The sequence below is a fragment of the Rhea pennata genome, chromosome 22, assembly GCF_028389875.1.
Source record: "Rhea pennata isolate bPtePen1 chromosome 22, bPtePen1.pri, whole genome shotgun sequence".
Lineage (NCBI taxonomy): Eukaryota > Metazoa > Chordata > Aves > Rheiformes > Rheidae > Rhea > Rhea pennata.
The window spans coordinates 1,509,378-1,524,099 of NC_084684.1; the positions used below are offsets into that span (position 1 = coordinate 1,509,378).

The 14,722-nt window shown below is 44.5% G+C and overlaps 1 protein-coding gene across 5 annotated transcripts in view; it reads left to right on the forward strand.

Annotated features, from left to right (window-relative positions):
* Positions 1–837: 837 nt before the first annotated feature.
* ZBTB40 (zinc finger and BTB domain containing 40) overlaps positions 838–14,722 on the forward strand; it is a 54,867-nt gene continuing 40,982 nt past the window's right edge. For all 5 annotated transcript variants that reach the window (XR_009960571.1, XR_009960572.1, XR_009960570.1 and 2 more), the window contains exons 1-4: positions 838–1,561; positions 2,177–2,310; positions 9,611–9,806; positions 10,401–10,543. Coding sequence is in view for 2 of the 5 variants with exons in the window: in XM_062593498.1 (XP_062449482.1) it covers positions 838–1,561; positions 2,177–2,310; positions 9,611–9,806; positions 10,401–10,543 (1,197 nt within the window). In the remaining 3 variants the exon portion in view is untranslated. The remainder of the gene's footprint in view (positions 1,562–2,176; positions 2,311–9,610; positions 9,807–10,400; positions 10,544–14,722) is intronic.

Sequence of the window (14,722 nt, forward strand, 5' to 3'; positions counted from 1 at the left end):
AAAAAGGTGCCTTCAGCCAGTGCTGTCTGTGTCCAATAATTAATCATCATGTAGCAGCTGAGGTTGGATGTCTGTCTTTAGTCTTCCTTGCCTGTTGGTCCTCCTAGGACTTACAGCTTGGGGAAAGTATGTGGATCTTACCATGTTGCTTGTAAGTCAATGAAGTAGGACTGCTGTGTACTTAGAAAAAAAGTGTTGAAGACTCCAGAGTTTTTCACAGCTCTAGTGTCCCTGCTGATCTTAGCTGTGCTGTGGGGAGAAGCTTAACTGGTCCCAAACCATTTAGCACTTTATAGGTCAAAACCAACACCTCAGATTTTCTGTAAATATTCTGAACAGATTCTCCTGCACTGGTGCCCCATCTGCCCTCTTAAACCTAGCTGCTGAATCCAGCATTAGCTCCTGCTTTCTGGATACAAATGAAAGCCTGGCATTATGGTACCTGATCTGAAGAGTATTCACATCTATTTGAACCTGATGTTAGGAGTCATGTCAGGGAGGCTCTACCTTCCTTTTCACTTAGTATTTCTGCCCAAGCTTTTTCTCAAGTATTTGTGTTTTCAGCAGCATCTAGACTCTTCAGCAAGTTACCCCACTGGAGCTGAATTTTGAGACTGTGACTTCGGAGTGGGGCTTGTTGTTGCTGTAACCACTTAATTGCAACATAGTAGATTAGTAGGTGGTGTAAACACTAAGCTAACGTTACTTTCCAGTTTATTTCCATCTTGCTACTCACTGAGCAAAGTGCTAATGAGATCCTTTGTTTTTTCTCTAGCTGGTTTTTATGAAAACAGCGTGGACATCGGAGCATGACGAGACCGACAGACTGTAGGCACCATGGAGCTTCCCAGTTACAGCAAGCAGTTGCTGCAGCAGCTGTATGCTCTCTGCAGAGAGCAGCAGTTTTGTGATTGCACCATCTTCATTGGGACTGTGCATTTTAGAGCACACAAGGTTGTTCTGGCTGCTGCCAGTCTGCTTTTCAAATCCTTGTTGGATAGCACGGACACCATCTCCATAGATGCTTCTGTGGTGACCCCGGAGGAGTTTGCGCTCTTGCTGGAGATGATGTACACTGGTAAACTCCCATTGGGGAAACACAACTTCACCAAAGTCATCTCTGTGGCGGATAGTCTGCAGATGTTTGATGTAGCTGTTAGTTGCAAAAACCTCCTCAGAGACCTCATCAATTGTTCAAGTCAGGGTCAGGTAGTGAGAGATGTCTCCAGCCAGGCAGCAGACTCATCAGCAAATGATGCTGAAGCTAATAATCTGCCCCAATCTGAGAAACTTCCTTCTGAAGTGAAAACAGATACCCTACTCCCTCAAAAAGCTTCCTCTTCTCCTGGCCCTGCAGAAGTAGAAATGGAAGCAGATGTTTCTGGCCAGGAACTCAACATGAATCACACTTTGGTTCATCAGGACATAATGCCAAGTGACTCCAAATCCTTCAGGGAAGAGTCAAGCTGTCATTCAGATCACCATTCCCATGCAGAGTTGGGTAGCTGCGTGGAAGAGGAGGTTGCTGAGCCTCTGGAGAAGAGAAGAATTGCTGATTTAGGTGAGGGATTAAAGGTGTGGAAAGAGCATTGCCTTATAGCGATTTGCAACCATATTGACTCTTATTTCCCTATTTTGGGGGATCTTTTTGTGTGTGGGTGTGTGGGATTTTTTTTTTTCTTTTTAGTCAGTCCTGGGTTGTGTGCAGCACTGAAATCTACTCCTTTTCTGTAAAGGCTTCCTTCCCTTGGCACTGTGCAATACCCTCCTCTGGCCTTTATGGTTGTTTTGCTCATACTGTTTTACCATACTCTTCTCACCTGTGGATGTGCTTGTCTGATGTTCATGGAGTCTGTTCAGCGCAGAACATGAGGCAGACAAGACTATAACAGTAGGTGAATAGAGATGCCTACTACTGCTACCCTATCCTTTAAACTCCTGTTCAGCATAGGAGGAAAACGAAGGCTGAATTAGATTTAAAATAAATGTTCCATATATAACTAGTATTAAAGAAACTGTTGGTGTTCCCTCCAGGCTGCATGGTATCTTTAGAAGGGATTTATGAGTCACAGTTTCACTATTATAGCCAATATGCTGGTTACAAACTGTCTTTCAATCATGTGATGCTTTCTGTGAATGCCTTCAATTAGCAAATAACATGTTTTTTCTCACGCAGCAACAGAGGGCAAAAGCTGTAAACTGGATTTCTTTCTTCAGTACGAAAGCGTGTTCTCTGAGGCCCTTTCTGATGTCCAGACTGTGGTGAAAAAACTAGAAGAGTATGGAGAAATTGATGCCTCTCAAAGGGAGGTAGGTGGGTTTACTGGATAAATGATACACCTTGTGTTTTTTTTTTTTTTTTTTTTTTTTTTTTTTTGGTCCATGCTGCTGAGGGCTAAAACAGTTTGGGCCCAGTTTAGAAAATCTCTTTGGGAAAACAGCCTCTCTGGTGCTGTGTTGCTTGAAGGGCAACATGTGCTCCCCTCAACAATACCTCTGAGAGAAACATCTGTAAGAGCAAGCTGCTTGTACATATAGGGGAAAAAATATATGCACATGCACCACCCTGCAGATATCTTCATTGCATTCTAGGGGAGCTTTGACATTGCTTTCTCTCTTCCTGTTTATGGCAAATACTTTAGGAACTGTATTAATTTATAAATGACTGACATGTGAGATCCCAAAATAGACTTCCTGAGCCCTCAGCAAAGGCTTGCCGTGGAGCATCTGCTCCATTCTGCATATCGCAGGCCTCTCCTAAGGGGTACTGGAAGGGGTTGCAGATATGTGGTGTGCTGGTCTGTCACCTCATGGTGCTTCTTGTGGCAACATGCCATTTTAAAAGCAGTTGTTGCTGATCAATCCTACTTGAGTTGATATCGAAGGATATTCGAGATGGGTGCTTGGTTATTACTGCAGGATGTTTTGGGTTTTGAACGATAGTAGCCAGATGCCAGCCATTGTGCTGGCTCAAAGCCACCAAAGAAATGGTGAGTTACTTCCACAGCAACACTGCTGTCATTAGTGGATTTGCGTGATGACTGTGCAGTGGCACAAGGAGCCTGAAAATGAGTATAGCAATTTGAAGGTAGACGCTCACCGTGGCAGCCCTCTGCTTCTTGAGCACAATATCTGGGGAAAGAGCTGTGGCCATTATAAGAGTGACTATGGTACCATGACATAGGTGTGCGTGTGTGTATACATGTGCATATATACATGTTTTATATATATAAAAGTTAAATTGTGTGTGTATACACACACACGTATAAATTAAGTCACTTAGGCTTTGTTTTTGATGGAGCTGTTCTTAGGCCAGACTATCTAATTGCATGAATTACCCCATTTACCTTTTGCACGTGTACAAAAACAAAAGTGTGACTATTTTGTTATTAACCCTTCATCAGCTCCACTGTTAGCTGACCTTTCAAACCCTAGAAATGCTGTTTCTTGGGATGCTGGGCTGGAATGATCTCTTACATCTCAAAAGTTTGTTGGATGGAAAGCCATGTGGTTTTGTCAGCTGGGCTCTATAGTACTAGTTTGACTGTGCAACATGAGATGTTTTGGTCATGACGACTTTCTGCTTTTGAAAACCCAAGCCAACATCTTTATTAGAAAAAAATATATATATATTCCAGTGACAGCAGGGAGGAGAATTCCCTTAAGCTGGGAAATGCAAATTTCTTCTCTGATGAACCTTTGAATGTTTGTGTGAGAGTTCTTGTTCCCTTAACTGCCTTAACTGCTGTGGCCTTCACAAGACTTGTTTGACAGTGCTGAACCTAAAACCCCTGGGGCCCTAGGAGGGAGAAGTAGGTCCTAATTTGTGTCTGCAGTAGAAAGCCCAAGCCTGGCGGGCTGATGGGCACCTCTGAGTGAGTGTGTCTGTGTGTGTTTTACCCCCCAGAATCCTCCTGGACCCTACAGAAGAATCAGATTTTCATTTGCTCTCTCATCTTTCTAATTAAAAAATAAGTCAGTTTTAAGGTTTTTACCTATTCTGCACCCTTCAATTAGTCCTGTGGCTGGAACAGAGCCTAATAGAGGGTGTTGTGCTTGTGTGATGTGTATGGACACTGAGCCAGGAGGAATCTGGCAGCTCTACCACATCATGCTGTATGCATAAGCCATGTGGGCATGCTCTCCTCACTTGCTTGTGTTGCCTCCCACCATTGTAGGACAGAAAGACATGCAAAATGACAGGCTCTGTGTACCAGGGAGATGCACTGGCTTCCTTCTGCTGTGGCTTAATAGCTCCATTTTCTTTAATTTTGTTGTAACGGTTATGTTTCTCATTTCTTCAACACTGCCAAAGTCCTAGCTCTGCAGATGAGGTCTGTGGACCATACCCTGGCGTTCTGGCTTCGAAATGAGTTGCGGCAGCAGAATCCAAACAGGAAGTTTTAGACCTCAAGGATAGTTTAGATATCTGACTGCAGAGTGGCACCTGGACAATTTTTCTGCAGCTATAAATAAATGCTGAATAAATGAGAAATGGATTTTCTTTAAGCCTTCCCAAAAAATCACTTCTCAGCTGCGACAAGCATGAAAAGTGTCAGCCCCAAAGGTAGCGGCGAGAGGAGAGGGGACTGCAGCCTATCATAAGTAAGGGCTTAGATGAAAACTCTCGGCTCAGCCAGATCTATCACTTCTTGAGCTTCCCCGCTGGGATAAGCAGATCTGTAGGTACCAGCACCAAATCCAGGCTCTGTTTACAGCAGCAGAGTAGCTTTTTCCTCCACAGAGACCTAGAGTTTTCTTTGGGGAAACACAGTAGCGCGATTTAAAGTTGTACTTAAAGTGCAAGTTCAGTTTGAAAGCCCCCAGCTCGAGGTCTGTAATTAAGGCTGAAATTGTGTCGGTGGAAGGAGTTAATGAATTCCTCCTCCCCTTCCTTCCCCCCCCCCCATTGTATTATTTTATTAGTTATTTGCTTGAAGTCTCAGCTGCCTCGGGGCAAGTAAAAGTCAGTTTTGAAGCCAGAGGGATGACCGTAATGAGACCACAGGATAAGCAGAGCTGCCTTTGTTTCAGAGTAAGTAATTTGGCTGGTAGCACTTGCTTGCGGCCGAGGAGAGAGTTCCCATCCCTTGTGCACGTCCTCCTCCTGCTCACGAGGCTTTTGTGGGTAGATTTTTTTCTCTCCAGGCAAGCAGTATTGTATTTTTGACAGCAAAGCCTGGCCAAGGCGCGGGACTGTGGCTTGTGGGTGTTCGTGGGGATTTTGCAAGGCTGCCTGTGAAAGCAGAGGCTGTTCAGCCTCCTCGGGTTTCAGCAGGAATTTGCCTAGGACACAACCCTCCTGTGTTCCTATTCCTTTGCTTGTTAGCTTTTTGTGGCTTTTCCCATCTGTGAATAGGTGCCTTGTTCCTTACTGCGGGCACATGGCCTTGCCGAGGAAGGGCTTATGCTGTGCTCCTGTCTTCTCCCCTTGGGCAAGTGCTTCCTTATTTCCTGATACATCCAGCTGAGATTTGTTAGATCACGGGTTTTTTCCCTGAGGAAATTTATGGTGCAGGGCTGGCTTTTCTGAGAACCCTTACTCTTCTCTAGGTTTGCTCCTATTTTCTATTCCCTGGGCTGAAAAATGCAGACGTACCCTTGACGAGTTGGTTTTCTATTTAGGGAGATGTGCTTTTTTTTTTGTTTTTTTTTGGGGGGGAGGGGTGAGGGGCTGTTTTCTGTTTAGAATCTTTCTGTGCATCTCGCATAAACTATTCCTATCTAATTTGGTTTTGGCCTGGATGAAACCTGCTTGAAAATGAGAACAAGCCTGAAATTGCAGTAATTTGGGGAAGCACAGAAGAGCTTTGCTGATGTCAAGTCTTATATTCCTGTGCTCTCTTAAGAGAAACTCAATTCAAATTATTGCACAGCTCATTTGTTCCCTCTGCTACTGGGTTCAGATGAAGTGGGGGAGTGTTGATTCTCTCCTGTAAAATAGATGTCACTGTGCTTGTGGATCACTTCTGTTGTATATAGGCCTGTCCAATTATTGTCACCCTTTGTTTGCAGCTGCAGGAATTTCGGGATGCAGCGTAAGAAATGAGCCTCCTGTATCTTCTGCATCCTGATTAGGAGTGATAGCTTGCGTGTTTTTTTTTTTTTCTTTGTTGTGGCAAAACTTGAGAGCTTTTCTTCCTCTGTTCTAGTATACTTGTGTTTTGGTGGAGGTTTTGGTGGCGCTTCTGTTCTTGCTGTGCAGAGCAAACTGATTGTCAGGGGTTCGTCACGTTGCCTTCCTGGCACTGGAGGCTCCTATCAGTTGCATGCCAAATACCTGAAGCCCTTTTGGTTTTTCAAACTTGTATCTGAATGACAAATGGGAGCATAGGGTGTGTGTTCTCCCCTGTGATTACTGTGTGCACAGTGATGCTTGATGAGCTTCATGGTTTGGTTATAGCCTCAGAGATTTTCTGTGATCTGGGTGTGTTGAACCAGTCCCTGTACTGTCTGGGCCATGTGGGTGGTAGCTCTGCCTGTGCTGGGATGCAAGGCTGTGATGACTGTTCTGCACTTGCTTCATCTTGTGCACTTCAAAAGTTACTCAAGGGAGGGGAATCCAACAACAACTTCCGTTCACAGCGAGCTGATCATTGTGTCTCTGATGTTTTCCTGATGGAGTCTTCTCTTTTACAAACAGGAGGCCTCGTGGTAGATTTTGCAGCTTGCAGAATGGTGTGTGCAGCTTTCCTTGGGGAGGGTGTAAATAGGGTTGAATTATTGAAACAATTTACCAGTTCAAGGATGTTTGTATGTGTGTTTTTTGTTAACTGAACATGCTTTGGCTTATGAGAGTGAGGGAGGGGTTTGAGGGGAAACAAGCTTCTGCTTTGACCCTAAATTTTGTGGCTTTCCAGCCCGTACTTTGACCCACCATCTTTTAGGCGTTTGCATTAGCTCTAAAGCTGCTTTTTAAGGGAGATCACTCAATAATAGTTTTAAGTGGCTTTTTGCTGAGATCTGCTTCTGAGCCAGCAGCTCTCAGACTTGATGTGCTCTCACAGTAGGAGCAGGTTTGTCACTGAGATGTGAAAAGCTCCAAGATAACTCCGTGTTCTTCTGCGTACAGGGAAGATGCAGTGACTGTTTGGGCTAGTGACCACACAGACTCAGCTCTGCACTCCCTTCTTTCCTCTCTTCTCTGGAGAAGCTTGTAGATAAACATGAGATTCAGATCCATGGGAATTCATTGGTCAGAGCAACACGGTGGGATAATGCAAGTCATCTTTGAAGAGTGCAAGTTGCTGGATCACATTCTGGCTGCAGATTGACCTTTCATGAAAAATGCATGTGATGTTTGATCATAGGACTTGGTCTAAATTTGAAGAGCTGCATTAACAATGACACATGCTGTTCCTGTAATGCTTTCAGGAGAGTTTTTACAAACTGTGGTGCTTCTCGTAGAAGTTCCTGTTGAGAGCTTGCCTCAAGGCTGCAGTGGAAATAAGGAAGTTTGAGATGAACTGGTGCTGAGAGGGCTTTCTTGTGGGGTCTGATCGTTGTGATACTGAGCACATTCATGAGCTGTTCGGAGCATTGTGGGCACCAGAACTGACACCCTCAGTCAGGGTTGGATTTCCCAATGGATGTTGAACACAGCTCAAGTTTAAGCCAGCTTTTGATGCTGTGGTTTCCCTGCCTGAAAACCCTGATGCTTTTCTTGAAGCTGATTGTGTGCTGATGGACAGGCAAGTTGGGTGGATGCTGGACTTGAGCAAGATGACTGAGCTGATACGATGTGAACAGAGCTAACAGGAGCTGCTGGGTACCAAATAGCTGTGTGGATTTGTCTCTGAAAGATTTTGCAAGTGTCCTAGCCAGTGAAAGCCTGATGGATCATGCCACAATATTTACGCAGCATGGGCCTCAGCTCTTCAAGGCTTTATCATTGGGAAGGATTCACAACCTTAATTCCAATGGAAAGGAAGCTGGGATTCCAGCTAACACCAATCTTTCTGCTGTTCTTCCAGGATCTTGGGGAATTGTCAGTGCTTCGAAGCAACTCTAAAATGCACTATGTGCTCTTTCAAAACAATGCTAAAAGGCTGTTTTTCCCATTGAGCAATGCTTCTGAGGAAAGGCCTTCCAGAAGGAGACTATAAATAGCAGAGCCTTTCAGCTTCTGAAAACTCATTTCCATTAACCAAAAGCATGCACTGAGGAAGGGCTGTTATCTGGAGTTCTGGGTAGCAAAGCTGTGCTGATTTTAACTTGCACTTTTGCAATTTTTTAAAATTATATTCCCTCCGTACTGGAGAGGGGGAACTCTGTATTTCGCAAAGTGCTGAACACCTTTGGGAAGGTGAGAGTCAAAGCGTTTTGCATTTTACAGGATCAATCCCATCTGGAAGGGGCCAGGCATGCAAACCTTGAACAAACATGGTCTGGTTATCAAGTCTCATTACAAACTGATGTTTGCATTTAATAAATAAATAAACGTAAAGTTTGTTCTTCAGCACGTCTGCTGCATCTCTTTTAGCTCTTTATGGCAGAGCCCTTCATGTCCATGTCTCTGTTCGGCAAGAAAAACGCCGTTTGCAGGTAAAAGCTGGGACTCCTGCAGCTCTCCTTCTGTGGATACTCTTTGCAATAGGTCAGTGCGCTGTCACTCAGCCCTAATATATGAGCGTTTACACCAGCTAGGAAGAGCAAGTCCACCGTCCCCCTGGTGCGGCCTCAAGCAGTTACATTCAGCCTTTTTATCATAGAAATAAAAATGACAATGACAGCAGAAAATGGCTGTTCTCTCTGGAGCTGGGCTAAGCTCTCTACTTCAAAGGTACTTTTATAGCATCCCTGGAGTCTCTAATAAAGGACGCCTGCTCTGAAACGCTGGCTTTTCTCCTTGAGAGTTAGGGAGCGTGTGTCTTAAGGGGCAATATTTACAGCGTTAAAGGGCTCCAGGGAAATGGGAGTAAGAGTTCCAGCTTATTCTTCTCCTTTATTTCCTGAACCATGCAGGCATGTTTGCTTCTGGTTGCCATTTTGGGTCACAGGAATGGGATTTAGAGCTCAGGGCTTGATTGCCAGGCATGCCAACAGCGCACCTAGCACTTGTATGCATCATCTCCAAAGCCTGAACTAAAAGCTTTTGCTGGGAGTCATGACTCTGTTGCAGCTTGAGGACAGTTTCCTAGATGGTACCTACTTAAAATGCTTTACTTCCTGTGCAAGTGATTTCTTTTTTTTTTTTTTTTTTGGCAGCATAATCTAATATTCCTTGTGCTAGCCTTGGACTTCCAAAATAGCGGTGTTTTAAATATGTTTTATTAGGTCCCTGAAAATTATCGGTATTTGACTCTTTAAGAAGATCCCGTCTGAGAAGATCTCTGGTGCTAGAATAGGGCTGTTCACCAGCTAGAGTTTCTTACTCTGTAAAGATAAGTTGGCAGATGGAGCTCGCTACTCTCTTTCCGGGGATGGATGGCTGTGAATGGGAGCATGGCCTGTGGTTGGGTTCAAGGCAAGGTGCCTTGTCTGCCAGCGAGCTCGGTTTCCACACCCGCTTGCCCCTGAACTAAAAAAAACTGACATCCTGCTTTTTGTGTAAATCTGTACAAGTGACCCTGTTATTAAGCCATCCTTTCATTTATCTGTTCTTCTGTAGGCTCTGGTGGCCTGTTTAGAAGAGATGGAGGAAGAGTCAGTGTTCAAGAAACTGCTGGGCAAAGTGAAGGACGGACAGAGCCTGGATGCTCAAACCCTTGTGTCTATCTTGAAGCTGTTTCAAGACTCAAATCCCAGGCTGAAAGAAGCACTCTTGGAGAGAGAACTGGACAGTGGAGAAGCCCTACAGCAAGCAGGTAGAGAAGTGGGTACAGCCTCTGACAAAGTGGTTGGGTAAATGTGTAGGCAAAGCAGATCTGCCAAAACCTGTTCTCATCCCCTTGGCAAGCTGCAATGCTTTAGCGTTTTGTTCAGGCCCTGTATTCTGGCGATATGTAGTAGGTTTATTGCGTGCTTGCCAAGATCCTGGAGCATTTCCATCCCACAGCAATGGGGTTGCAGGAAGCACAGGGCTCCCAGGAGTATTCTCTAGCCGTTGCTACTGGATCAATGGCTGTGCAGCCAGTGTGGGTCAGAGCACAGCTGTGCCTTAGGATTGAAAACTCCTTTCTTGCTCAAGTCTGACACAAAGCAGTGGCCTTGCAAACCTGGTGTTAACCTCCAGCTTACTTTATGGCTTTGTGCTCTGTTAGATAAATGAGACGTTTTTCTTTCATAGAGTTTAAAGAGAATAGTAAAGTGGCTTTCCTCTGCAGCTTGTGCTTGAGATGAGCTTTGCTATTCACTTAGATCTTTCACAAAGTCTCACTCACTTCAGGAGCCTGTCAGTTCCTTCAAACTGACTTGTTTCTTCTTGTGTTTCTGAATCTCCCCCCACCCCCCTCCCCTAGAGAGCACAGAAGAGGGAAAGACCCTGGCCACGCTTCTATTAGATTGCAGGGAAGAGCTGATCCAGAGTGTAACACAGCTGAGCCCTATTGTAGAGTTCCTGGAAACAGCAGAAGAAGGATTCCTGACCGCCTTGGAGAAGCGGGTAACAAATCTGAAATAAGGAAAGCTCTGTATGTGTGAGGTGCGTGCGTGTGTGTGTGTGTCTGCAAAGCACCTTCTCCTCACATGGCTTGCCAAGCCTCACCTGCTGGTTGCTTTCTGCCCTTTGCTCAGCCCAGATTGCACGTGTTATTTGTCTCAGTTTCTTCTCTGTTGGACCATGGGAATATTGAAAGCTGAACTGCAAAGGTAACGTCAAGATCAGGATGAGCACTGCCTCGCATTGTGCCAAATGCTCCTGCTAGCTGAGCCTGAGGAAGAGGAAACACTTAGCATTTGTTGTAGGATCTGAAAATTTTATTTTTGTGAGTGTACAGCAGGCACGGGCTTCTGCAGTAGAGCTTGGTTTCCACAGAACCGTTAAAACCTTTGTGCTACCGGCCTGCCAGTTGGATAGTATGTGCTCGGTTATTGTCTTACCTTTCAGCTAACTCTCCCAGGATTTCTTTTCTTTAACTCTGGGCACACAGTTGCTTGTAAATGTACCGCATCCACTGACTTTTTTTTTTTTTTTTTTTTGATGTGTTGAATGCAGCACTTGGTGGGGGGAACTAATGCTTCCTTGTAAGCAATTGTTATGTATGCTGATTTTTCAGAAGGTATAGAGGACAAAATACATATCACCGTTTTCTTTTGTGTGCTGGAGGGGCTGCCTATGCTGCTGATAATTGCAAGGTGCCCTGGCATGCTGCTTTTGGCACACAGCTTGCAGACCTTCTGTCCTAGTTAGTCACATCACTTTTTCTTTTTTCTTTTTTTTCTTCCCCCTTGCCCTGGCACGAGATTATTCCAAGTGGAAAGTACTGTTGTGCTCAGTGGCATGAATGATGTCTGCTTTCTGTCTGAGTGAGTCTGACTAGAGGCCATGATAGGAGGGCTAAAAACCTCTGCCCTTCTTGTAGCCCTCTTAGAACGACAAAGCTTCCAATGTGGAGCAGCTCTGAGTCTGAACGCAACTCGTTGTAGGACCAGAGAAGGTGCCACCAGCAGAATCATCCACCTTATCTTTGTGGGCTGAAGGTGTGACTAGTGTTTGATAATTTTTTTTTTCCCCTCTAAAAGAAGAATGGCTGAGCCTGGAATGGGAGTGTGAGAGGAAAGAAGAGTGTGAATGCGGCAAAGGATTCAGCATCTACTGGGGATATTACGGTTGTCAGCAGAGATCCGTTAGGGGGGTGCCTGGAGCCGAGCTCTTAGCCATGAAAATTGCACCAGCGGTGGAAAGATTAAAGTTTTTGTATTTGCCTTTGCTCTTAAAAGCTGAACATTTTCCCTGAACTGTCTTTTTTGTCTTTGTGAAATTAGATATCTAAAATACAGGCCTTTTCTGTCTCCCTTTCTTTTGAAAAAAGGAAAAAAAAACAAAACAAAAAACAAACAACCCTTCAGCCATCATAATTCTGCCTCTTGAGCCTAGGATCCAGCTTTTAATTACATGATCATACACTACTGTGTTCATGGGATTCCTGCCTTGTTTGGTAAAGGGGTAGTTATTCAGTATTTCTTTTTATCCCTGTCAGTCAGTGTATGCTCCCAAACTGTGGTTGCTGCAGAGCCTTCAAACCCTGCTCTGAATACAAAATCCTTCTGCTCTCCATGGATTCCCTTCGTGCTCTTGTCTTAGCGCACAGGTACCGGACAAATGAGTGAACGTATCTTGGGAGCACTGTGACGAGACTGGGTGCATAGTCTTCCTCTGCTGTGCACAGGGGGGTGAGGCACAGGAAATTAAGGTTGAAATTGCCAAGAGTAGACTGACCTTGAGCTTTTTTTTTTGTTTTAAGGTTTGGCTTATTTCTCCCCCGATAAGTGGAAAAATGCTTAATTATTTCAAAGGAGTTAAGTTGATTGAAACGATGGGCTTTTGTGGCCCACGTGCAGCTGAGATCTCTGTCTCAGGTGGAGTCCTGGGAAAATGTACATGGAATTAGCAGCCACCTCTGAAGGTTTCATCTTAACTCATTCATCCAGCATCACATAAGAATGCTGGGCCAGCAAAGATAGCATCTAGTTCTCCAAGGTTTCACAAACATGACTTTCCTCTTTCTTCTTGTATTCACAGCCTCATTAGCTACATATTTATTCAGCAAGAGAAGCGTGAGTCTTACATATAACAGCCTTTTTTCTAGGCAGCTAGAATCTTTGCTGTGCTTGATCCAAGCTGTGCATGGAGCAAATCTGTGGGTTTTTTTTGGGTTTTTTTTTCCCCTCTGTGGATGAAAAAAAACTGTATGTGGTCTGTTGTGAAGCCCCTTTATAAATCTGTGGCTTTGTGGGGGACTCTAATACATTGAACTCATACATTTTGAGTGCTTGACTTTGAGGCTTTGCTAGTGTTTTTTTAATGTAGGGAGATAAGGTGGAGAATTTGGGGGATGGCTTGGATGCAAGTTCTTGCTTAAGGTTGGGGGGGAACCAGTCTTGCATAAAATAGAAGAGCATTTGACCCGTCACATAGGGTGATCCATGGCTTAGGTTGCTGGTGACATTTGGAGCTACCAGTCCACAGTGCATCCCTGGACCTGGAGCTGACAGAATAGTTAACAACCACCAAACTTTTCTTCTGCTCTGACCCTCTTCCAGAGGGGACTTTTAGCTCAGCCAGCCAATGGTCAGGTTATGTGCTGACCTTGCAGGGTTTTAGAGCACTGGGACTCAGTGATGAATGCGATTTGAAGTAAGGCAGTGCTCTTAAGTGGCTACAGACCCTTCCGCTTGGGTTTTGCAGCCTGTCTCACCCTACCTTTCTATTCCTACTTTGCAAGAGTAGTTCCTGCTTCCCTCTCATGCCCATCCCTTCATCTCCATGCCCTAGCTCCTGTTATCTTTCCCTCTTTGCTTTTGTTTCTTTGTCTCCTTCTCCTGGGCTGTCCTCCCCATGTTTTGGCTCCAGTTAGGTGATTTGATGCTCATATTAAACTGCCTCAGAGGTAGGAAACAGGTTAGTGACAGCGTGAGCAACACTATTTACCATTGCAGGAGGAGCCTGAACTGTATGTGCTGGGGGGGAAAGGGGATGGAGAAGTCCTGCTGCATGCAGAAGGGGAGTTTTTTCCTGATTTGTATCTCCTGGGTGTTGTCAAAATGGCAGTGCTGTATTCCCCCACTGCCTCGCTGCCAGGGCTATCATTTTTGTGCTTGTCAAAGTGTTGTGCAGAAACTTGCCTGGGAACATTAATAGGTTATACTATAAATTCTCCAAGAGGATGCGATTCTTGTTGCCCTTTTGTGTTATCTTAAAACATGACTTCAGATGGAATAATCAAGAGTCAGTTCAGTGTGAATTAAACGGAAGGATATGCAAACAGGTTCACTAACACAGTTTTGCCTATAAAAGGACAGTTTTAGAAATGAGAGAAACTAATTAATGAGATCAGCTGTTCTGAAGAGTTCAGGAGGAGCTGTTGGATTTTTTTTCTTTTGTGTTAAAGGTAGGAAAGCTATCTGAAACTTGCATCCTCAACAAGAGGAGAGAATTTGTGGGAAAGGATTACCAACTGGAGTGAATGAATAGCTCAGAGGAGTATTAGGAATGTAGTAGAGAACCTGCAAAGAAAAGATGAAGCAGCTGATGGACAAAGAAACATATTTCAGAGGTTCAAAAATGTAGGGATGAAGTGAGACTTGCTGCAGGTCAAGCTGTTAGGCAACACAAAATGTATTAAGACATGTAACAAACCTATTCGAAAAGAAAGAAGAAAAAGAAGAAAAGAAGAAAGAAAAAGTAATGAAAGACCACCTACAAACTCAGCTAGGGCCTTTTGAGAAGGATGATTGTACAGAGCCCAGGGACAAATCCAGGAGAGCTTGGTCGATGTGGCAAGGAAATGGGAATTTGCTGCAGTTGAAGTGAAACCACAACTCAAAAATGTGAAGGGGGCACTGGCTGATCTCCACCCAGCAAACTGGAAGAGCTGACACGTGTACTTATGAGACCAACGGCAAGGTTTATTACTGTATTTTTTTCAAATTGGAGGTGACCCCTACAGTTGGTGAGCAGGACACATATAGGAAAGGGAAGCAGAGGTCCATGCAACTAGGGCTATAGGTGCTCTAGAATATGTACCTTCCAGCTTGTTTGAATGCATATATTTGAAGCCCTGCAAGTAAACAAGAGATGGGATAAAATGTAACGAGGGTGTTCAAGTAAATTGTTTCTGCC